This window comes from Rhinolophus sinicus, chromosome 12 (assembly GCF_057876585.1).
Source record: "Rhinolophus sinicus isolate RSI-liver-muscle chromosome 12, RSI-T2T, whole genome shotgun sequence".
Taxonomy (NCBI): domain Eukaryota; kingdom Metazoa; phylum Chordata; class Mammalia; order Chiroptera; family Rhinolophidae; genus Rhinolophus; species Rhinolophus sinicus.
Genome location: NC_142512.1, coordinates 55,773,606 through 55,798,273, shown reverse-complemented (window position 1 = coordinate 55,798,273; position 24,668 = coordinate 55,773,606). Strand labels below are relative to the sequence as shown.

Genomic DNA, 24,668 nt, shown 5'->3' with positions numbered 1-24,668 from the left:
CTCTAACCTTCTCCTCCTCCTCTTCCTCCTGCTTCTTTTCTTCCTCCTTTTAATCACTTTGTTTATTCTAGGTCTTTTATATTTCCAAATGAATTTTAGAGTCAGCTTGTCAATTTTTACACACAAAAATAACCTGCTGGAATTTTGATTGGGATTGTGTTGAATGTATAGATACATTTGGTAAGATTACCATCTTAACAGTCACAATTGTTTCAATCCATGGACATAGTATATTTCTCCATTTATTCAGGTTTCCTTGTTTCTCTCAGCAAGGTTTTGTGTTTTTCAGCGTCAAAGCCTTGAATGTCATTTGTTAGACTTATTTCTCAGTATTTTATGTAGGGGTTTTTTGCTACTATAAATGGAATTTTTTATTTATTACATTTTCAATTATCTATTGCTAGTCTTTGAGATTACAATTAATTTTTCCACATTAACATTTTATCCTGCAATCTTGCTAAATTCACTTATTAGTTCTAATAGTTGCTTTGTAAATTCCACAGGATTTTTCATGTAAACAATCATCTGCATGGAGGGAACAGTTTTACTTCTTCTTTTCCGAACTTTATGCATTTTATTTCCTTTTCCTGCTTTATGGAGAGGCTGGGGCCTCCAGTACAGCACTGAGTGGAGGTGGTGAAAGCAGGCGTTCTTACCTTATCCTGATTTAAAGGGGAAACTACTCAGCCGCTTACTGTTGACTATGATGTTAAGTGCAGAATGTTTGTAGGTGTCCTTTATCAATTCGAGGAGATTCCCTCCTAGTCCTCATTGGCTGACAGTTTTTTTTTTGTTGTTTGTTTGTTTTGTTTTGTTTTGTTTTTTGGCTGACAGTTTTTATCATGAATGAGTGTTAGAGTTTTGTCAGATGCTTTTTCTACGTCGATTCATGTATGTACTTTTCATGGGCATCTCTGGTTATTTTCTCAGGAACAAAATTTAGAAATGAAAGGGTCAAGATGTATAAACATTTTTAAGCCTTTTACATCCTATTTCCAAATCTCTGTACAGGGAAATGCGAGCAGTTTAAGTCCCCTCGGCCGTGCAAGCATGTGTCTCCCCAAACCCTTAGCGACACTAGGTTTAAAATTTGTTTTTTAATGACTGCCAATTTCATAGACCTCTCCCACCATGGTATCTTGTTTCCACTTGCATTTATTTCATTTCTCTGGACATGAAAATTTTATTGGTTATTTGTGTTTAGTCTCTAATGATTTGTTTTTCTTACTCTTTTGCCATTTTTCTGTTGGGCATTCATTTTTTTCTTTTTGATTTACATACTTTTTTCATGTTAAAGATACTAATCCTATATATATATGTATATATACATATATATATATATGTATTCATTCTTTGGCTTTTCTCTTTTTTTAATAGATTTTATTTTTTAGAGCAGTGTTAGGTTCACAGCAAAATTGAGCCGAAGGAACAGAGATTCCCCATCTACCCCCAGCCTCCCCGACCATCAATACCCCCACCAGATGGTGCATTTGTTACAGTTAATGAACTCGCATTGATACATCAGTATCTGAGTCCACAGTTTACATTAGGGTCACTCTTGGTGTTACTCTTACGGGTTGTGACAAATATATAATGACATGTATCCATCATTATGGTATCACACTGAGTAGTTTCACTGCCCTAAAAACCCTCTGTGCTCTGCCTGTTTGTCACCTCCATCCCCGGCAACCACTGATCTTTTTCCTGTCTCCATAGTTTTGCCTTTTCCAGAATGTCACGTAGTTGAAATGATATAGTATGTACCCTTCTCAGCTGGGCTTCTTTCACTTAGTAACGTGCAGCTAAGGTTCCTCCTTGTCTTTTCATGGCTTGATGGCTCGTTTCTTTTTACAGCTGAGTAACAACAGTCCCTTGTCTGGACGGACCAGAGTTTGTTTGTCCGTCACCTACTGGAGGGCCTTGTGGTTGCTTCCTAGTTCTGGCTATTACAAGGGGACACCAAAGTGTGGCATATTTCCAGCCCCTCTCTCCAATCCTCCCTAGTTCCTCTCCGCACGCACCCAGCACCAGCCTCCAAAACCTGCATGCCCTTCCCAACACACTGCGCCCTGTTCACCCCACAGGGCAGGCCAAGGTTTCCAGAAACCAGGTCTAGGATGGCGAGTCTCTGACAGTCATAGGCCGGAGATCCCTGTTCCGGGTATGGCCAGGAGGGCTGGTCCCTGGAGGGGGACGAGCCCCAGAGAGAGGGCCCACCATACACTTCTTGAAGCAGCTTGCCCCCAGGCAGAAGTCTGCTTTAGCCCTTTCCCAACTCCTTAGGGGAAAATTATTTGCATTAACTGATTGATGAATTAGTGCAAGACAGTATGCTTGGCACCCACAGCTGGGGTTCCACTGGTTGGAACTGGAGAAAAGTTGGTAGGAGCCTCAGTTCTCCGTCATTTAGGGCCTGTCATAGCACAGGACAGTATGGTCATCTAGGGTGACATGTGTTTCCTCTTCAAGACCAGATGCCACATGTCTTGGTAGCTTTTGTACCCCCAGCTCCTAGAATAGGCCTGGTACAGAACATGGAGGCATTTAATACTCACGCCTGGGGTGAAAATGTTAAGTGTCTGGGAATCTTGAAGTTACAGTTAGAAAAAAAACAACAACAACAACAAAACTGTCAGGAAATAAAATCTCAGGAAAATTGAAATACGTCGTTTTAACTTTTTATCTTTTTACACATGCAGAGCAATTTGGTTTCAAGAATATTCACATGTGTTGCATATCATCTGGTTTGTCCATAAAATTATTATGTGTGGTGCATTCAAGGATGGTTAATTATTTAGGTAATAGCTCCCAATATGCTGTAAGTTAAAAATGTTTCATAGATAAAAATAGAAGATGCTAAACTTAAGAAATATAGTATTTCTTAGTCTTTGTCCTCTGCGGAGGAGCACCAAAATGTAAAAACAGAAATGAAAAAGCCAGCATTGCCACAGCAAAACATAGCAAGTGACTTCTTTCTCCACCTGGTAACCGATGCTGTGCCAGGCGCAGTCGGGGATCGAAAATGGCCTCAAATTCTTTGCAATTCGTCCTTTCAAGAGTGGAGAGTGTTTCTCCACCCCCTGAATCTGGGCAGGCCTTGTGAGTTGCTTTGGCTGTTAGGATGTGGTGTAAGTGAATTCCGTGAGTTCCAGGGCCTGGCCTCAAGAAGCCTGGGACTTTCCGCATGCTCCTTCCTGCTGCTTTATAACGTAGCCCAGGTATCGATAACAAGAGACCACAGGACAGAGACCCAGCCGACAGCACCAGAGCTCCCAAACCCCATGGATAGAGGCCATCTCAGCCCTTCCACCCGCATCCAGCCCCAGATGGCTATAGTAGCCTAAACAAGCCCCAGAGGGCCCTGCAGAACAGCGTGACTCAGCCTAGCCCAACCAGGAGAACCGTGTGAGCAAATAAAAGGTGGTTACATTTGAACCCATTTGTTACAGAGCAATAGATAACTGACACATACAGGCAGTTTCTGCTTTCAGAAAAAGCTTGAAGGGGGAAGAAGAAACCTCCAGAATTATTGAGTTGTGGTTCTCAAGGTCAACGAGACATTGGGGCCAGATTTGAACATTTTTAAATGTCTGCTCTTATTTTTCTTTGTTCTGAGCCTTTTGAGTCAGCTGAACAATAAGTTGATAGAACCCCAGTGGTAGGTCCCAAGCATAGTGTCTTGAATTAATTCATCAATCAATTAATTAATACAAATAATTTTCCCCTAAGGAGATAGAAAAGGGCTAAAGCAGACTTCTGCTCAGGGGCATGCTGCTGCAGGAAGAATGTGTGGGCCCTCTCTCTGGGACTCCTCCCCCTCCAGAGACCAGCCCTCCTGGTCACAGCTGGAACAGAGATACTTGGCCCACCTCTCTGTCAGAGAGTCTCCATCCTGGATCCGGTTTCTGGAAATCTTGATCTGCCCCACAATGTGTTGGGAAGGGCATGCTGGTTTTGGAGGGTGCTACTGGGTGTGTGCAGAAAGGCGGTGGGGAGGATTGGGGAGCGGGGCTAGAAATAATGTCACCCTTTTTGGGGGTGGCCCCTCTCGGGCCGGTTTGGAGGCGAGCCTGGGATGGGCAGGGGACACGCTGGGCACACGCTCCTCTAGCCACTGCAGTGTCGCGGACTGCTCAATAAGCAGCTTATGAGACTCTGCATAAAGTGGCGTGGTGGGGGGCTGTGTTCAGACCTGTGACTTGCCTTCTTTTGCAAACAATGATTTCATAGTGCAGCCCAGTTAGAGTCCACTTGGGAAGACAGGCGAATCCGTCAGCCTTTTTTGGTCCGAGTTTGCTGTGTGGCCACAGTAATTCAGCTTATCTGTGCACCTTCCCATCTGGCTATCAATTTGTACCTGAGTCTGTTTCCTCCGAGAGCCCAAGTGCCCCATCGAAATGGGAAGACAGCTTAGCCCACTTCATTAGACGGGAAGGGAAAAAAAGCCCGGCAGCGCCAAACCGGGCTCAGTGCTATTCCAGGAGGAGCAAAGGTCCTCCGAAGGCACTGTGCCTTTGAGGAAGCTCTGAGTCACGCGGGACTGTGCTGGAACCATCCAAAGTAGCTTCATTTAGAGACCTGGTGCCCACATGAGGAAGAGGTGCCTGGGGATTAATCACCTCTGACACTTACGTTCTGGGCGAAACAGGATAAAGTGATTGCAGTCATATCTGTCGAGCACTATGGTTGCATTTACTCTGATTATCCTTTCGCAGGCATTTGCTACATGTTACTATCAAATCTCAAGGGACAGCAGTTAACCGGTGGTGTGGTTGACTCCATGTAGTAAAACATTTTGCTACGCGGATTCTAAACAAATTCATTCTTTTTTTTTTAAAGCAGAATACATGGAGTTGTATTGTTAAACTTCAAACTTAGAGGCAGTAAAATATGATGGTGAGGACACAGGCCCCAAAGTTTGGGTTCACGTCCCCGCTCTACCAGCTGCGGGCTGTGTGACCTCCCGCAAGTGACTCAGCCTTGCTGGGCCTCAGTTCCTCTTCTGTACTAATGCTCCAGGGGGCACTAACGCTCCTCGTTTCATAGGATTACATGTGATAAGAACACGAGAACTGGTTAGCCTAGGGCCAGGCCCATACTGACTGATTAATAAATGTTCACTATTACTATTAATAGTATTAATCATTCAAATGTTTCATTACTGAACCACAGACTGAACCGATATTTTTTCAGGAGCCCAAACAAACCCCACGCTGTCTAAAATGGTCAGGAAACAGCCCTGAGGACCTGGGGACCCAGCACTGAGCTCTCCATGGCCCTTTCTTCTACACAAAGCCCTGTTATTATCCTCACTTTGCAAATGAGGAAACTGAGGCTCAGAAAGGCTTGGTAACCTGCCCAAGGTCACACATCGAGTGAGGACTTGTCAATATGACCTCATCTGTCATGAACTAGAACGGCATTTGTTCGCGAAAATGCTTTCCCATCCACAAGAAAATGCCATTGGGGGTGACTTGTAGTGATTCATTCATTCATCCATGGATGTCTGGAGAGCCTGCTACACGCAGGCGCGTTTGGCCGTGTCTGTGAATGGGTGACTAAGCCTGGTGTGCATGTTTAAGTGGTTTCCTCCACCCCCTCCCTGTCCTTGCCCCGGGGCTGCGGGGACAGAGCTGTGTGACCATCACATGACCTGCTTCCCCAGCTCCCCCTCCAGCGCAGACTCCCACCTACGGTTCCCGGACAGCGATGGCCTCCTGCAGACCCCGCGCTGGGACGAGCCGCAGAGGGCGCGTGCCTTGGAGCAGACCTGCGGCGTATTCCGCGTGGACCTTGGACACATGCGCTCCCTGCGTCTTTTCTTCAGGTGAGAGCCAGCTCTCAGCGGCTTCCTGGAAGTTGGCCTGTGTGCAGGGCTCCCCGGTGGGTGGCGCTAAAGCCAGCTTCCTAACGTCGTAAATGTTGTCAGCCCCACGTGGGACCCCACGACGGACCCCACGACGGCTGCCCCACAGGAAGCCGGTCGGGGTAGCTCCCAAACGCTTTCACCCGTCTTCAGGGCGGGGGTGGCCAGCCGTTGCGTGGGACTCTGGCTGTGGTCCAGGGACAAGCCAAACTGGGCTCCAGAGAGGGGTAGCTGGGGACTCTCCCCGTCACCCACTGGCGGCTGTGGGGCTGGGCCGGCTTTCTAGAGGGCGGCCCCCTTTCTTTCGTGATGGGCGAGCCGCCTTCCCAGTAGCCACATCAAATCTCTTCTCCTGAAAGGCGGGGTGGCCCAGCCTCAAGATGACACCAACCAAAGACCTGTGCTTCGAAGCAGCAGGCGTGTCACCAGAGGGGGTTCCCAGACCCAGAGCCACATTCCAGCCTTTTATGGAAGGGCAGCCACGGTCGGGCTGATGGCCTCATGGATGGTCAACGACCTCACTGGAGGATTTTCCCAGAGTGCCACCCACACCTGATGGAGGAGGTTCTCTGAGGGCCGCCTCCCCAGGTTCAAATTCTGATTCCACTAACGGCATGCACGCCCCACTGTCCCTCGGAGAAGAAGCTGTAAGGCCTGGCAGGCAGGGCTGGGGACAGAAGGCCACTGTGGCAGGTCGCCCCAGGAGCGCAGAGTGTGGACAGTCCTGCTTCTCAGCCTCCCCAGGAAAAAGCTGTTTTGCCTTCTTCAGCAAAAAGGGTGATGGCTTCTGTTGGGGCATAATTCGGTCCCCCTCCCACCAGCAGCCAAACTCCACAGGGGCTTCCTGTTTCCTGCCTCTGAGGTCGATCTGAGTGGCCTCTGATTATACTTGGAAATAAAACCCCGTGTTTACGCACGCCTCCCTTTTCTCTCCCCCTCCAATCGCGGCCCAGCGATGAGGCCTGTACCAGCGGCCAGCTGGTCGTGGCCAGCCGGGAGAGCCAGTACAAGGTTTTCCACTTCCATCATGGCGGCCTGGACAAGCTGGCAGATGTGTTTCAGCAGTGGAAATACTGTGCCGAGACGCACCTCAAAGACCAGGTAGCCCAGAGGATGGTGGGCGCTGCCCAGGGTGCGGGGAGGTCCCACCCTGGAGACACCTGGTGCTGAGCCCCTCCCCCCTCCTCCATGGGGGTCCAGGACTTCTGGGCACGTCTGTCTCCCCCTGGGCCCAGGCCTCGTGGGGTGTGACCGTGGTCGCTAGTGGCTGATAGGGCAGCAACTTTGGGCTTGAAACATGTGCCCAGGACTTCTTGTAAAGTCAGTGCTCTGCACTTGAAAAAATCATGTTTTGACAAGGCTTCCTGCCATATTTTGCTCAATCTACATACAAATGTAATGAGAGCTCTTTAATTATTGGTTTAAGATACTGTATGTGCTTATTAGAAATGGGGCCGACTTTAAAATTCCCTTCCTTCCCGCCGAGCCTCCTGCTGGCTTCCCTTATTACGGTAGCATGGCTTTTCTCCCCCCACATGGAACAACCTTTGATTTTTGAATTAAATGTCAGCTGCAGTTTTGCCCTGGATTCGTGACTGCCCGTGGAGACAACCTGACAGGCTGGCTCCCCGCTCCCAGAACAGCAATCCCTTTGTATGTGGCCAATCACATGTAATTTACTGCAGGCCCTCCCGGCAGAGGCAGAGGGAAGTAGGGCCGAACGAGGCATTAATTCTGTTTTGTGGCCGGGGTCGGAGGGGGGGTTGGGGGCGGGGGGGGGGGGGGGGGCGGGGAGGGGGCCACCGGTCGGTCGGTGGGAGTGGGCCAGGGAGCCCCGCAGTGGGGGAACTGCCGTGAAGACGAAGGTATTTTTGTTTTAATTGTGCCTAATTACAGTTGCCATTTAGGGGTTTATGGGCAGGGGAGAGGCGCCCCCTCCTTTCAGAAGAGAGAAGGAAGGGCGTTCACATCCCTGAAGAGCCTCGCTCGCGTCAAAAGACGTGCTGGACGCTCATCTTCCCGCCTCCCTCCGGTCCAGCAGGTCACTGACGAAAAGACATGTATGCAGTTCTCCATCCGACGGCCCAAACTGCCCTCCTCGGAGACACACCCGGAGGAGAGCGTGCACCGGAGGCTGGACGTCTCCGCCTGGCTCGGGCACCTCAACGAGCTGGGCCAGGTGGAAGAGGAGTATAAACTACGCAAGGTGAGGCCCGGTGCCCGGGGGCCGGAGCCAGGCCAGGTCGGGCCACCCCCGGGGGTGTCGGTCCCCTCGTGCAAGGAACTGTGTGAGCACGGCCCACCGAGCAATCAAAGCCGCTGCCTCGGGTTTGGGGGTCCCACGCAGTCTGTATAGAAGAGCTCGCAGTGGAACGCTGCACTTCCCAAACCGGGGATTAGGCCGTGACGTGAGAAAGACACGTCCATCTGAGCGCCACCCCGGGGGGGTATTGACATTGAAATGAGCCCGGCTGTGTCCTGTATGGGAATGGGGGGCCAGCACTTTCCCCTCCCAAACATGTGCAAATTGCAGCCACTCAATCGAGGCATCAGTTGTCAGAAGGGGCAGCCAAGCTACCAAAACACCAATCTCCGGGGATCTGGGGGTGCTTTGAGCAGCCCTGTGTTGGCCCCTCCCCAACTTCTGCCGCTTCCTCCAGGCCATTTTCTTCGGCGGCATTGATGTGTCAATCCGGGGGGAGGTCTGGCCTTTCCTGCTGCGTTATTACAGCCACGAGTCCACGTCGGAGGAGAGGGAGGCACTACGGGTGCAGAAGCGTAAGGAATACGCCGAGATCCAGCAGAAAAGGTAGCTGTCCGGACCAGGAGGGAAATGTCATTCGAAAAGGCAATTTGAGGTGCAATTCAGCATTGATAATACGGTCCGTGACTCATTGTCTCTTTGGAGAATGGGTCTCTGCAGACTGTGAGTGATAGGGCTGGATAAGTGCAGTCATTACCCCAGGTGCTCTTTAGCTCACATGTCAAGGTTTTAGAATTCTTTTTCTACAGACTTAAGTGGGCGCTGGGGTGGCGGCCGGGTCTCCAGGGTCCCACCGGGAGCCCAACAGCTGAGGTCCGTCTGGGCCTGGCCGGCCTGGGGGCGGCACTCAGGTCTCCTCCCATGAGGCCAAGTTCACATTGTGGAACCCCTTGGATACACCTACCCCCAAGTCAGTGGGGAGCTGGAGGGTCTGCCAGGGGCAGCAGCACCCCCAGTTCCCATCCAGGGTCAGAGGTCGGGAGGGACGGAGCGCGTGCGTGTGCGTGTGCCAGCGGGCGCCCTGCTCTGTGTCAGGCTGTCCATGAGCCCTGAGGAGCACAGGGCATTCTGGCGTGCAGTGCAGTTCACCGTGGACAAGGACGTGGTTCGGACAGACAGGAGCAACCAGTTCTTCCGAGGCGAAGGCAACCCGAACGTGGAGAGCATGAGGTACCCGCCATGTCCCTGGGGCCACATGCCCTCTGGGAAGTGGATGAGCAGCAGCAGCGCCTGCGGGGCCGGGGGTCTTTCTTCTGGGTTCATATAGCCACCCCAGAAGCAGAGGACCATTAGTTATTTGAGCCAACTTCGATCAGCCAGGGAAGGCCCTGTCCCCTGGGCATCCACCAAGCCTGTCCTTGCTTGGTTCACTTGAATGGTAGCTGAGCCTCCCCAGTGTCTCCCAATGGGTGGTCCTCCGGGTGATGAAGGCACACAGAGCCACAGAGCCAGGGCTGGCATCTTTGACATTCTGCTGCCGCCTGGCAAATAATTGCACAAAATTAGCAGCCCATAAAAATGTGCCTGCCAGCCCACCCTTTGTCACAGGCAGTCGACCATTAAGAAAATCAGACCCACATTCCTCCTTCCCCCTGCACTCAGGCCTAGGCCTGGTGAGTGGCTAATTGCAGGCCATTACCTTTCCACGGCTTAAGAGACAGTCCCAGAGCTGCCCTCCTTCCTCAGACTGAGGCAGAGGACGGAGGGTCCAGGCAGCCCTTGGTTTCCAGCCTGGGGTTCTGCTGGCCCAGGCGACATGCCACCAAGAAGACAGCAGAGGTAGGCTATGTCGTGGGCACCCTCACTGGCCGCCCTGCTCTCTGTGCTGTGTCACCAGGAGAATCCTGCTGAACTACGCTGTGTACAACCCGGCCATCGGCTACTCACAGGGCATGTCGGACCTGGTTGCCCCCATCCTGGCCGAGGTCCTAGACGAATCAGACACCTTCTGGTGCTTTGTGGGTCTGATGCACAACACCATCTTTGTTAGCTCTCCTCGCGACGAAGACATGGAGAAGCAGCTGGTGAGGCTCGGGGACGTGTGTGGTGGACAGCTGTGAGAGAGGTGCCGGTGGCCACGCGTGATGTGGCTGCTGTGGGTCATGAGGCAGCAGGAAAGCCAGCGAGGTATAGGGGCTTATCCCTGGGCCTCTGGGGAAGGGCCAGCTCTCCCAAGAGGGCCACATGCTTCTCCCAGGTCCTAGGACGCGTGCCACCATGCCCACCCCACACTCTGGGCTGTGCAGGACGGGGGCCCTCCCTGGGGGCCTTTCAGCTCCTGCACGTGGCATCCCAGCCCGGGCTCCCTGGAGGGTTAAGGAAAGAGGGCCCTACCACACCTGGCCCTGAGCTTTGTAAAACGGGTCCTCAGGTGCATCCGGGCTGCTCCCTGCAGGGGTTTCACACAGCCAGGGCTCCTTAGTGGGGAGGGGCTGGGAGGGGCTCCTGAAGCCACCCTGAGGCTCACTGGGCAGTTGTCACCCCCCCCCCCCCAAGGACAGCAGGCCTTTTCTGCAGTGCCCTGCCAGCACCCCTCCCTTTATGGCCTTCCCTAACCTACACAGACCAGGCAGCACCGAATGTTGGGGGGTGGGGGCAAGCAGCACGTCCTTTAGAGTAACCGTTAGGGGACCATTGAGTTCTGTGGATGGGAGAGCAGAACACAGCAGAGGATTTGAGGAAAGGGAGCCGGGAGGTATGGATTGGAAGGTAGGGGACACCTGGGGGGTTGGGGGGCATCTGTGAGACAGGGGAGCGGCCACATGTGTGGACTTGACCCTGCTGTGGCCACAGGGTGGAGAAACTGGTAGGTGGGGAAGAATCCCCAGAAACAGTTCCTACGAGGGGCCCATGAGCCCCGTTCTTGCAGGAACAAAGGGCCACTTGTGTGGGAAGGGGCCTGTGACTCATCGAGCCCCCACCCCAAGATCACCGGGCTGTGATCTTGAGAGCGTGTGATCCCAGCCAAGCCCACTCTCCACAGCCGTGTGACGTCAGGTTTCCACGGTACCTGGGGAGGCAATTACGGGGTCTGACGCCACGTGCCCCTGACGTGCCCCAGCCCCACACAGCCCCGTGACTCATTAGCTGCTGGAGATTGATTTTCCAGTGGCGCTGGTGAAGTCAGCAGCCAGAAATAGCCTCGAGCTTGTCCCACGTCACTGGGTAGTGACCTTACGTGCAAGAATTGAGTGTCCTGGGTTTCAGAACTGCCCCCTCTCTACTTGGAGCAGCTCCAGAAAATGATGGATCTCTGTGATCTCAGTGGAGGAGGGTGGTTGAACCCAGAGTTCTCAGGAAATAGGGGGCATCAGCAACTGCCCCCACGCAGCCACCAAGGCCGATGGAGCCTTCCCAGCAGGGAGCCGCCATTAGCCTCTCCGTCCACAGCAGGGTCCTATGCTCCACTGCACTGGGCCACACCACGCCTCTGGAACAGTCTGGAATGTGGCAAAGAGGTGTGAGTCAGGGGCAGAGTAAAGTACGCAGGTGCTGACACGGGCACAGAGGGACCGGCCCCAGGGTGAGCGGGCGTCCGGGGCCAGGTGGGCAGAGCGGCCTGGGGCTGGGGGCTGACTCTCTGTGCCTTACCGCAGCTGTACCTACGTGAGCTTCTGCGGCTGACACACCAGCGCTTCTACCAGCACCTGGTTTCACTGGGCGAGGATGGCCTGCAGATGCTTTTCTGCCACCGCTGGCTGCTCCTGTGCTTCAAGCGCGAGTTCCCTGAAGCCGAGGCCCTGCGCATCTGGGAGGCCTGCTGGGCCCACTACCAGGTGAGCCAGGGCGGGCGCCGAGGGGAGGACCACGTTCCCCGAGAGAGTCACCTTCGAGGACGGCAGGGTGCCAAAGTAACCATGCTCTCCCTCTGGGGTCCCCCTCCTCCAAAATCCCCGAGCCCCACAAGCCCCACATCAGCCCCTCACATTGCGACTGCCTGCAGTCCCGCGTGGCTGGCTGGCGTCAGACCTGCAACGCGCCTCCTGAGGAGGTGAAATCGATGCAAATTGCCCACTGACTGCGCTCATTACCACGTTCTGGGGCTGAGCTCGCTCTTGTCACAACCAATCAGCATGAAAGACATTTCCGAGGCCAGGCAGGCCCATTGCAGCCCAGCACGCCGGTGCCCACCCACCTTCTCCCCTCGGGACAGCTCAGGGAAGGGGCCGGAGAGCCCAGGACCAGCCTGCGTTCCTTCCCAGTGATGTCGGCTGCCAGTTGCCATCCACCATTATCAGCGTCTCCTGAGAGTGCAGTACTGGCTCTGTCACATGGCTTCAACACCCAAATTAGTGACAAGCTGGCAATGTCAAAGAAGAGACAAGTCTCTTTGAATCCATCAGCCTTTCAAAAAATAGGGTCGATGCATCCAGGAGGTGGCCATGACCCTTTCTGCAAGACCCATTCTCACTGTGGCTACTTGGATGATACAAACCTCACGGGTAGACAGGAGCCTGCAGAAATTTGCATCAGCATTCTCCCACCTTTCTAATGTCACAGCTGGGTGACATCTGATAGAAGTGAGTCTGAAGATAGGTAGTGCCGGTGCCACCTCCATCCTCAGCGCCTCCCACGCTCTTCCCGCCTCAGGTTTGGCTTCCTTGCCTGCCTGGATTAGCCAGCTCGACACTGTACGTTCAGAGTGAAAAGTCTGCACTAATCAGAACAAGTACTGGCACGGATGGTCCAAAACTCTGGCTCACATTGTTTTTCAACCGTGTCTGCTTTGCAAGGCCCCATTGCATGTTTTTCCAGCAGCAAAATGCCACCCTCATTACATCATGTTTAGGCTAATGTTATCCATGAACCCTGAGCATCACCCAGCAGATGCGGCCATTTCTCACGGTGATTTCATCACTGTGATCTGGTGAGAATCCCGGGGTGGAGGCCAGTTTGACCATCTCTTGGCTTCCATTTTTCTCCAAGTCCACAAATCAAGTTTGCATCATTTTCAGACTTCGGACTATATTTAGCCACATTTGGCCCCTCCCCTTGATCAAAGTATTAGCAGGGGAGTTTTGGGGGGTAGGATAATGGTGGTGGGGGTACGCTAATTCAGCAGGAGTGAGCTCTGCAGAAAGGATCGCTACCAGGTGTTGCCTTTGACTTTGAAAGTGACCCCTGAGTCAGAAAGGCTGTAGTCTATCCATTTACTTCCAGTTTGCCCACAGTGGCTGGACGGCCCTGGGCGATGCCCGGGAACTGAAATTAGTCCTGTACCCCTGTCCAGCCCGATATAGGCTGTGCGCCCTTTTCTTCCCTATGCTCCTCTGAGTGCACCCACCTTCCTGGGACCCTTCTGCTGCCTTCCCCCCCAGCCAGAGTTCAGATAGCTGCAGAACCCAAACAAGACCATTCCGGATTAGTTCGGAGGAAGGGCTGCAGTGCGGGGCCCGCAGTCTGGGGGGTGTTCTCTCCAGGGCATGTGGGGCGTTGCTGCCATAACCTCCGCCTGTGTTGTGGGCCCCGCCCGGCCCTGTTTAGAAACGCAGTTCCGCCTGGCTGGGTGGTCGACGTCGGGAGACTAAACCTGGGCTTCCTGGTGCTCCGTGTCCTTCCTCTGCTCCCGGAAGTGCATGTGAATCAAAGGCCATGTGCCCTCAGTGCATCCGGACAGAACAGGGAGCAGGATGCTCCAAGGTCAAGACCAAGTGCCGGCTTCCTGCTGCAGGCCGGGCGTTGCTGCTCCGTGGGGACCGTTGGGAGGCTGCCGCGCTCGCTCTCTTAGCATCTCCTCCCCACTTTCTTAGCGATAAATCTGAGTCCTCTCTGGGGCAGGAGTTAGGACGTTCAGCCTGGAGGCAGGAGGGTGCTGACTGGTGGGTGGCTGCCAGGTTTTCTCGCTGGTGTGTTCCTCGAGCCACTGGGGTGTGTTCTGACCCAGCCTTTTGCACTCACTGTCTCAGGACTGTTACCAAGGAGGCTTCAGAATGAGCACGGGCCAGCCTCCAGGGAAAGTGTGTCCTTTGCCCCCATGTCAGAGAGTACCAAAGGGCTCCCCAAAGAGCAGGAGCAGCCTGAGGGAGGCTAGAGCCAGCATCACCCCTTGGGCGTCATGGCAGCCTGTGGCACCGACTATCACAGGCCCTGACATTGGCTCATTTGCAGGTAGAAACAGGATGAAAGAGATAGCGTGGCTTGCCCAGCCCCACCCGCAGCTCTGCACTCAGCCTCCACCGGAGGCAGGGCCTGGGGCTGGGTGAGAGGCCTTGTCTGAACCCCACTCTCCACACCCCCAGACGGATTACTTCCACCTTTTCATCTGTGTGGCCATTGTGGCCATCTACGGGGACGACGTCATTGAGCAGCAGCTGGCCACCGACCAGATGCTCCTGCACTTTGGGAACTTGGCCATGCACATGAATGGGGAGCTGGTTCTCAGGAAGGTGAGCGCCCGCCCCCACACTTGCAGAGCCCCGCCCCTCACGCAGGCCCCACCCCTTCACTTACAGAACCCCACCTCCACTCAGGCCCCGCCCCCACATGCAGAGCTCAGGGAGCTCTGCCCCAAGGTCCAGTGGTTAGCGCCTCTGGCCACCGCTAGGGCTTGGCTGCCCTGCTCCTCAGGGCCCATCACTGTCAGGCCCTGACATGAGAGCCCCCCTCACTGCGCGGAGTGAACAAATGACCACCGGATTGATAGGTTCCCCATCTTCGGGCACCTCACTCACAGCCCAGAACGAGGAAAACCCAGGAGGTTTTGCGGGGAGGGTGGCTGCTTCTCATCCAAGGTTGATGGAATAAAGGGGAACCGTGAGCTTTGCTGCTCCCCCACTTCCCAGACCCCTGCTTCTTAAAGCTCTCTAGTGGTCTTCTGGGGGCAATGCAGAGGGGTCCCGGGGTCAGCGGCCAGGTGGGAAGGAGGAGGGCTTGAAGCGGACCCGGTCCCACACAGGAGTGTGGAAACATCCTGCAGGGCTGCATGGTGAGCGGTGGGGCAGAGCAGAACACTAGGGCATCGTAGTGGGGCTGAGCAAGGGGTCATGGGAAACAGCGGGGGCCCCGCTCCGCTCTTGGCTGCCCTGTTTGCCCTGCACATGTGGGCTGTTTGAGGAGCCTTTTGTCTCGAGCCACATGTGACAACCATTCCAAGAACCGTTCCCATGGGTCCTGTCACTGCAATTGCACCAGGGGTCCTGCCATGCTGGCATTGAATGGGATTCTGCAGGCAGAGCCCCTGCCCTGAGCCTGGCACATGGTCAGCCCACAGGTGCTCTGTGGCCACCCGCTGTCCCCTGCCCCTCCTCACTGCCTGTCCTCTCTCTGCAGGCAAGGAGTTTGCTGTACCAGTTCCGCCTCTTGCCCCGGATCCCCTGCAGCCTTCATGACCTGTGCAAGCTGTGTGGGACGGGCATGTGGGATAGCGGTTACATACCCGCTGTGGAGTGTACAGGCCACCACCCGGGCTCAGAGAGCTGTCCCTATGGGGGCACGGTGGAAACGCGCTCGCCCAAGCCCCCCAGAGAATGCAAGAAGGGCCCAAAGATGCCTCGGGAAGGCTTTGGTTTCCGCAGATAGGTTGGGTGGGCTCCCTGTGTTGGACGAGGGTTGAGGGGACCTTACCAGAGGTCCCAGGCATGTGGGAGGGGGTGGGGATGGGCACGGAGGGGACAGGGGATGGTAGAGTCATAAGGAAAATGCCTTTGGGCGAAATGAAGGGAACTGTTCCATATTAACAACAAAAGCAGAGTCTGGAAGTGAGAGAAGTAAGTCCTGACAGCGGCCCAGAGAAAAGTCAGCTCCCAAAACAGTGGGACCAGGATACATAGCCCCTCCACCTGGAGACACAGGTGGGTTGGCTTCTGTGCTGCCTTCCTGTGATGCATGTCAATAGGACCCAGGAATACCTCCAGCTTCCTTAGCAATCTCAGGGTATTCCCAGGCAATGGGGAAAGCAGGGTCAGGAAAAAGAAGTCTAGCTCACCCACCAGCACCAGGGGATACAGAAGAGAAGGGGGTTCCATCCAGACCCAGAGACATCATTGCAAGCTGGACACTCCCCTTCATCAGGCCTTACTCTCTGAGCGAGCCAAACAGACTTCCCACAGCTTCTTTAGCCTCAGCTGCAACACTAATATGAAGACATCTGCTAAAAACAAGGAAAAAATACCCCGCTGATTTTAGGATAGAAAGGTGTAAGAGCAGCGTGGGGTTTGAGATGCTGGGGACTTTCATGCTGTCCATTTAAACACTTTATGCTCCTGGTATGTGAAGGAGACTGCCTGCCCCTGAACCTGAGCCATGAGCCGGACCCCTCTTCCTTAGTCGGGGAATTTCTACCTGAGGTTTTTTTGGCGTTGTTTAAGGTCAACCCCACCAAATACAGCAACCAGTTGGGGGCTGGATGGGTCGAGGTGTGTGTGTGTGTGTGTGTGTGTGTGTGTGTGTGTGTGTGTGTGTGCATACATGTGGCCACAAAACCCTCTGAAGAGAATCTACACTATCCGAGGGAAGCGATAGTGTATTAACTGACCAACCAAGACAAAGCCCCTGAAAGTAGCTAGAAAGCCTCCTCCCACTTTCCCATGGGGCCCCGCAGTCTGCTGTGATCTGGGGCCTCTCTAACTCAGTGTCTAGGTGGTTGGACGCAAAGGTGACCACAGTGAAGTAGCCAACATTCATGGCTGTTGTGAGTGGGAACCAGGTCTTCCCAACACCCTCTCCTGCCTCCAAAAGATCTTATACCAGTTGCATCTGGGATTTAGAGATGGGCAGATGGTGTGGGGAGCTCCCAGCCAGCTATTTGCACAGAATGCCACTGCCTGGACTGGTAGGAGCTAGGAGGTTTGAATCCCCCAGCGCATCCTGGGGAGAAAAATCCTTGAAGGGCTGAGAGTCATGGAGACACAGCCCCGACTGAGACCTTCTTCCTACTCAGCTTTTCTCACTGGACAGAGGCTGAAGGCTACAGGATGGCGCCATCTACCTTAAACAGCTAAAAAGATATTTATCAACAGGAAAGGGAGTCAGCAGCAGCCGGCCCCTTCTCAGCTTCTCTTGGCTCCATCAGCCCAGGTCTTCAGCCGGCAAGCTGAGACCCGCACTTCCAAGTTCCCGGTCCCTCTGTCCAAGAGCCTTTTGGGGAGACCATCCTGGAGCCCCATCAGTGCCCAGGTCTTGGAGTGCTGACTGTTGCAGTCCAGCAGCAGGTGTCCCGGCTGGATGGGGATAGACCTTTCATCTACTTTGCTTCTGGGAAAAGAGCACTGCCTTTCTGTGTTGGCTCCTGGTCCATTGTGGAACCTGCTGAAGTTAACCGGGTATCACGTGGACCCTCTAGAAACCACACCCCCATGCACAGGGGTATCAGTCACCCATTGCCACAGTAATGCTGCATAACAACCCCAAAACTTGGTGGCCTCAAACTACATGCACTTGTCTCGTGCAGGAGCCTGAAGGTCAGTGGTTTAGACTGGGCAGTTCTTCCCGCCTGGGTTGAGCTTGCTCCTGTCTGGGGCCAACTAGCTGCCACGTCCCAGCAGGCTGTTCACCTGTGTGGAGGTCAGATGGGACTCTGCTCTGCGTCTCTTGCATCCCTCCCGCAGGCGAGCCAAGGCACAGGTACTGAAGCGGAAATGGACAAACGCCTTTCCAGGGGGACTCAGGGCTGGGAGTTATGGGGGGAGTGGAGAGCTGGGCGGTGGGTCCAGTCTCACTACCAGGAGGTCCTCGTCCTAGTGAGAGTATTTGGGAACACATCTTATCCAGCTGCACAACGTCCCCTGGAGAGGCAGGGGACGCCTAAGGGGGAGAAAGTGCCCCTCCCCTCACTCCAGCAGGAGAGTGTCGTGCATTGTTCAGCGAAGCCTTCTGCTTTTGGGCTACTGGGGGGCTGTCCAAGGAGCCTCTCATTTGGAGGGTCCTGGTGCAAAGCATTTCTTCTGACTCTCCTGGCTCCCACCGCCCCCCAAGTCCCTGCCCTCAGTGCTCCCGCCTCACACCCCTGTGGGCTCCCAGGACAGCTGCTCGCAGCTCTAGCTCCAAGAGATGGAGAAGGCCCCTCCCGTAATCTGGATGCAATTAGAGGAAACCAGCCAAAAACCCCGAGGCAGCTGTTGCCCCAGGATTATTCCCAGTCAGCAAAAGACATTAGGGTGATAATTCAGTCATTACACTTCTAGCCTTCCCTCCACCAGAACCTGCACATGCGGGGTAATCAGCCCGCCCGCCGTCCTCCGCAATGCTGCTTATTTAACCCATTTTTTAAAATGACACTTAACGTTATTGGCTGGTGTGCGTGTGCACGCATACTTAAAAGTTTCCCCGCCGCTCATGTGTGGACCGACATTACACAACGTTGTTGGGCCTCTGGGAAGAGGGGGCACCTTTGCTGTGCACGTGCTGGCACGGAGGATGTGGCATGGCGGGGACTCGCTGGCCGGGGAGGGTTGGCTCCCAGGGAAGGGGCGATGACAACAGGAGGAAGCTGGGTCTGGGAGGGTGGGGGACACACCAGGTGGTTGTGTTGGGAACAGGGAGTCTGAAGTCCTCACCCCAGGTGCAGAGGAGAACAGTGTGCTATTCCAGAAGGTTCTAATTCAAGGCCCAGCCAGGAGGATTTGGAACTCACAAGTCATGGGAATTTGACTCCCTGAGCCAGTGGGAGGGGGGAGGGTATGGCGGGACCCAGCCACCTCTGCAGGAGGACGGCCGTCAGTCCAGAAGAGGCCGGTCCACTGGCAGCCTCGGTCTGGCCGTCAGCAGGCAACCGTGTCGTCCCAACTGGCCAAGTCTCAGGATAGAGGTTTTTGAAGCCAGGACCAAGTGTTTGAGTTTTCCGGAAGAGCCCTGCCTGAAGCGCTGTTGGGGGGCAGGCAGCTGGACAGGACAAAGATGCCGTCCTGAAATGTGGGCTTCCCCTGGGCTAAGTGGCAGTGCCTGGCAGAGGTCACCCAGCTCCAACCTTTGACAGGTGGACCTAGGAAATGGGGCGAAGACTGTGTACCACAGCGGGGGTTGGGGGGCAGGGGGCCTCTGTACTTCTCCCCTCGGTTTCTGTGAGGTCCCTCGGCTCTCTTGTCGGTTGTTTGGTAGAAATAAGTTGAAGGGAGGCAGCCCCCAGGGTGATGGGAAGGAGCCTGCTCGAGGCTGTGCCTTGCAGGGAGGCTGGAGTGTCAGGGCCACCTGGGTTCCCCAGGCCAAGGGAAAGAAGCCTCTTCCGGGTTGTCTGCCCAGCAGAGGCCTTTGCAGAACCCCCTGACCCAGGAAGGAGAAGCTCCCCCAGGAGAACCCACACGTGCAGGTGTGCGGCCTGAGCCAGAGGTGGGCCAGGACTGGTCTGAGCTCTGCCGCAGCCCAGGGAAGGGAGGGAGCCCACAAGTCCAGCCCGAGGCTGGGCACTCCCCCGTGAGCCCCGCGTTTCTTATCCAGACAGCAAGGCCGTCCCTTGCTGGAGTGAACGTATTCTGTCCTGGGCTCATAAGAGCCTGTCCCCAAACCAAGCAGCTCTTGTCCCCCAAAGTTGTGAAGCTGAAGAACAGTGCTCCCCCGACAGGAGCGAGCGGTGCTGCGTTTCCGGAAGACACCTAGGGATCAGGAGCCTGGTTCCTGTCCTGCCTCTGACCCTTCCGGGGTACCTGGCCTTCTCCCTCCCTGAGCCTCAGTTTCCTCACCTGCAAATGAGAATGGTGACTCCCACCCAGCCCCCTTCACAGGACAGCTGAGGGGACTGTCCATGTGAAAGCGGTCACCAGGAGGTTTACCAGGTCCCAGGGACCTCACTGCCACTCAGGGAACAGACCACTGACCTTGGCCTATTGCGACCTTGACTTCTGTCCTGCTTGGGACTTGAAAGCTCTCCCTGGTTTGGGAGTCAGCGAACCTGCTCTCTTCCATACATCCACCGGCCATGGCGGGGAACTCTGTGCCTCTTCTGTAAAGTTCATCCCATGCCACACACTCCTGCACAAAGAAAAATCAACCATGAACCATAACCTTGCAACCCTGTGAGACATGTCTGGGTGTACGTGGGCTGTAAGGCTCTTCAGCAGAGAGATTGTGTGTGTGGTGTACCTGAGGGCTCACCCCTCAGCCATGATAACCTCCTCAGCTGGGGCTGGTTTCCTGGGTCACTGCTTGAGAGACCAGGAGAGGGAGGCGCCTGGGTCCCTGGGCCTCCAGGGAGCAGGGGTGCAGTCTGCAGGCACCTGGCCCAGCTGAATTTCTAAGTAAGAAGGTAACATTTCAAGTTCAAAGGGAGCTCAAATCACAGGGCCATCTTCTCTCCAGCATTTTGCGCTTAAAGGGGACAGGTTTTTGTTGTTGTTTAAGGGAAAGTTTCATGAAATTTCCACCATGACCAAAAGAGTGCTGATGTTCATAGCAAGCGATTCGTTCTCTATTTGCTTTTGTTTTGTAAATGTGATCACCCGCTGGTCAGGCCCAGGCCCGGACTGGTCACCATGAGCCCTGCTGGCCATGGCCCCAGCAGGGCTTTTGTCTCTTGTGGATTCCACTGCAAAGGAAATAAAATCATACTGACAACAGTGTGTGCTCGACAGCGCCTATCGGAGGAGGTCTGGGAGGGTTTGTTAGGTCAACGTGTGGCAGGCCCTGGTGTAGGGAAGGCTTGCCCATGCTTCTGGGCGGTTCCGTGACGGGGGAGGGGAAGGAGCACAGTGGAACTGTTGGGTGGCTGGGGTCCTTGGGGACCAGGGAGCCAGCAGGGCTGGCCAGTGGCAGGCAGGCCCCTCCTGGGAAGCCTTGCCCTCTGGCCCATGGTGCCGATGGGCGCTGGAGGGAGCAGACGCTTGACCTGCAGTGGGGAGGGGAGGGTGGATCCATGCCACCGAGACAGAGTTTGACGGGGGCCCCCAGCTGCTGGGACAGAGCCTGTGAACCCCAGCAGTTGGGGGCCCCCGAGAGACCACCACACCCAGAACACACAGTGTTTTACTGAGACTTAGATGCCAGGGCTTCCATTCAGGAAAAGCCAGAGTTGTGCATTTGTGTACATTTTAACGGAGGCAGACAAGGTGAATCTGGCCATGTCGGGGTGGAAGTTAGAGTGAGAATTCAGGCCTCAGCTCCTCTCTGCTCACTGCCATCCGAGCCCTGGAGCCGGCTGCAAGGATGTTTGCCCGGGATTACGGGACATGGATTACGGGGCAGGAGCCTGGGTCAATCCTCGTGCTCCTGGAGCACCGTGGGGAGGGGGCTGGCTCCCAGTGCCTGCCTCTCCCTCTGCCTGCAAGGGGCGGGCCTGTGTGCTGCTCTCCTGGACGTCTACACTGAAGGAGGGGGCTCATGTCTGCTGGGTCCATCTCACCCACCACCTATCAGACCTTGGCTGAGATGCCTGAGAGCCTCATCGCCCCTGTCTGCATAGCAGGGCTGGCACCCAGCCCAAGTGACACATCAGCTAAGAGAAACCTTTGTCCTTTTGGGGTGGGAGGTACTGCTTCTCCAGCATGCCTGGACGCCAGCCCCAGCCGAGTGTAGGCAGAGACGGGCACTCAGCCCCTCCGTCAGTCCTCAGTACCCTCCACAGCAGGCCACTTCAGGCAGTGTGACAGTGGAAGCCCCCAAAAGTCAGTCCTGCAGGGGGACGAGGCCCCAGATGGGCCCGGCCCCGCCCGGAAGGGCCTTTCTAGCCTGTTGAGCAGCTGGTTCCCTGGGTGTGGCCCAAGCAGGATGCCCATCGGGGTGTTTGTCTTCGCTCAGCTCTGCTTCCCCCATAAATAACAACTGGGCAGCCATGGCCTGAGGCCGGCCGGCTGCCCAAAAGCCAGACTCCAGGCAGGGCCCGGAGAGGCCCAGCAGCTGCTGTGCTGGGTCCCAAGGGCCTGGGCACAGCTTGTCTGCTGCAGTGTAGACAGCCGCATGTGCCACTCACAGACAGACTCCACCCAGGAAGTTCTTGGCACCTTACTCACTTCTAAGAGTGAGCGTCTTGTGCGCAGCCCGATTCCACGTCATTCGTTCACGCATTCATGCAACAAGCATGTAGTGAGCCTCAACAGGGAGACCTGGTGCCGTTGTATCGTGGGCCCGCGGCAGGGGACTGAGGTTGGAGCACGTCGGGTCATTGGGGTTTCTGGGGTGGGTGTACATGCACCCCGCAAACCCTCCAATGAGTAAAGCCACCCTGTTGGCCCCCAGGAGAGGCCACTCACCTCCATGGCTCTGGGGCGCAGGAGACAAACCTTGAATGCTGTGGCTAAGTGGCCTTCGGCACCCACACTTCTCCTCAGGTATGACTCATACTCCAGGCCCTCAGTGAGCCGCAAACCTCCTCCTATTTATTTTCAATCCAGTTGAATCCCAGTATGAACCCATCAGCCCAGTTCAGTCTCAGTCATTACTGGGGTCTCCCCTTCCCCACCCACCCACCTAAGGACATGCAATGAGCAGGGGTGGGAGGGGTCCAAACTGTGCAGGGGGATTCTGCTCTGGCCCATCCTTGCCATTGAGACGCCCTCTGTCCAAACCCAAGGGGGCCCGTGAGGTCTGGATCTTCTCTCTGACTGAGACACTGGCTCCTGGCACACCTGCATCTCTACACCATCCTGTCCTGGTGAGGGGAGACCCACAGGTCAGCGCCCCCGTACATACACACACGCTCACGGGAAGGCCTCTCTCCCTGGTCAGTTGTCCCCCTCCCTCTCTTGGAGGAGCACTGGTTTTCAGAACAGAGCCCACAGCAGGCTGGCTGCAGGCCCTGCCCACCAGTTGCATAAGCTTCCTGGACAGAGAAGAGCACCAGGCTTTGCCAGGCCTGGGAAAGGCTTGGAAGAGAACTACAGGCAGGACAGGCTCCCTCATCACCAGTCACCAGCCACACAGGTGACCTCACGGGTGAAGGGTTAGGGAGGGCCTCCCATGTCTTCACACCCTCCACCTCCACAAGGCCCTGAGGAGGGGAGGGTCCACACCTGCCCAGCCGCTTCCACACCCTCTGCAGACCAGAGGACACCTGCCAGTGGCGTCCCGGCCCACACTCAGGTTTGGGCATTGGGACACTCGGCAAGTCATCTCTCCTCCTTAATCCACTCCCCCCCACACACACACACACACCCTCCTCGCTACGTCTCAGGAGAGTAACCAGATCCCCGGGCTCCTGGGGCGTGTACCGTGTAATTTGGACAAAGTGGTTTGCAAATATGGCATTCCAGGTCCGTATATGACAATACATCTGCCCTGACAGGTCAAATACCACCCGCTCTTCCACCAACAATTTGAACAAAAGAGGGCACGTTATATTTTGAGTCATTAGAATGATTTGATTTTCTAAATCGATGTTTGGATACTGAAATTAGGGTGCAAGAGGGATCCAGCGCCACAGGCTGGGTGGAGCAGCCCCTCAGGGGGGGCAGAAGCACGTTCAAAACCCCATCAACCAACGAGAGACACGTGCAGGTCAGCAAACTGGGAGGCTTCACCAAGGACCAGACATAAGGTTTACTGATCAAGTGCATTGATTCTTGATCACAAATAAGCAAGATAGAAAAAGACCCCAAGGGTCCTAGTGGCTACAAGTTAATGGTGAGTGAGACCAGCTAGAGGAGTGGTCACCAGCTAGCGGAGGACCGGTAGGAGATTCCGAGAGGGACACCCACGATGACTGAAAAGACCTCCAAAGGGGAAAGGATGGGCCCTGTTCAAAATAAAGACTGAAGAATAATAAATGTTTTCAAGAGTTTATGAATTAACGAAGAGCGTGCCAACTAGCTGTGCTCCATTTTCGGGTGGGGAGAACTGGGCAAAGGCACTGCCAAGGGGCTGGCATCAGGAGAGTCACTCTCCAGTCGCTGACCTCGCATCCCAGCCACTCTGCCTTCTAGAACTCTGTGGAGACTCTCGGTGTGGAACTTGCCCTTCGTGGAGACAGCCTGTCCCTCGGGGCTCCTCACTCTGTCCAAAGCACAGGCCTAGATGGAAACGAGATGCGGAGTTCCAGCTTTTCATATTAGCTCAACTGGAAGCCTGCTTTCTGATATGGGGTCTCGGTGTCCTTCTGTAAAAGGAAATGCAAGTGTAAAACAACTAGCTGAGACAGAAACCAACCAGGAGCATAGATTGTGGGTGGGCGGGTGGCAGCTGGGCTCCCCCTGCCATGACGGTCTCCAGGGCCACTTCCAGGTGTCTAGCCCCACCCTCTATTCCACCCACCTCCTGCCCCAGTTGGAAAACTAGTGAAAAAGTGCCTGTGACCCTGAGACCTCTGGGCAAGTGCCCTGGGGTGGGAATGGGGGGAATCCCACCACCTACACAAATAGCAGGCTTGGTTCCACTTCTAGGAATGCCCCCTCTTTCTCCAAAACCCGGGCATCCTCTTGGTTTTCTGATAAATCCCCAGGTTCTGTGGAATGGTTAATTTAGACGGGAGTTTCCGCCAGTTCTTGGTCTCACTGCTCAGCTCGGCCGCATGACTACCTGAGCCTGGCAGATAAAGAGAAGTGAATGTTTAGGGCTCAGAAGCACCAGCCTGAAACAGAGCGGCGAGGTGGGGTGAGAGGTGTCAGGCACACAGGGCGTAAGGGAGGGGCTGGCTTCCTGGGGGGATGAGACAAAAAACCCAGCTCTTCTACATTCTGCCTG

The 24,668-nt window shown here is 55.0% G+C and overlaps 1 protein-coding gene across 3 annotated transcripts in view; it reads left to right on the top strand.

Annotated features, from left to right (window-relative positions):
• TBC1D16 (TBC1 domain family member 16) overlaps nucleotides 1-20,614 on the top strand; it is a 69,562-nt gene extending 48,948 nt beyond the window's left edge. For 2 of the 3 annotated variants that reach the window (XM_019735620.3, XM_019735621.3), the window contains exons 4-12: nucleotides 5,666-5,827; nucleotides 6,820-6,967; nucleotides 7,905-8,072; nucleotides 8,527-8,675; nucleotides 9,165-9,299; nucleotides 9,967-10,153; nucleotides 11,726-11,905; nucleotides 14,369-14,515; nucleotides 15,399-20,614. In XM_019735620.3, the coding sequence (XP_019591179.2) occupies nucleotides 5,666-5,827; nucleotides 6,820-6,967; nucleotides 7,905-8,072; nucleotides 8,527-8,675; nucleotides 9,165-9,299; nucleotides 9,967-10,153; nucleotides 11,726-11,905; nucleotides 14,369-14,515; nucleotides 15,399-15,647 (1,525 nt within the window). In that variant the 3' untranslated portion in view covers nucleotides 15,648-20,614. The remainder of the gene's footprint in view (nucleotides 1-5,665; nucleotides 5,828-6,819; nucleotides 6,968-7,904; nucleotides 8,073-8,526; nucleotides 8,676-9,164; nucleotides 9,300-9,966; nucleotides 10,154-11,725; nucleotides 11,906-14,368; nucleotides 14,516-15,398) is intronic. The other variant, XM_019735622.3, reaches the window with a different exon arrangement.
• Nucleotides 20,615-24,668: the final 4,054 nt, after the last annotated feature.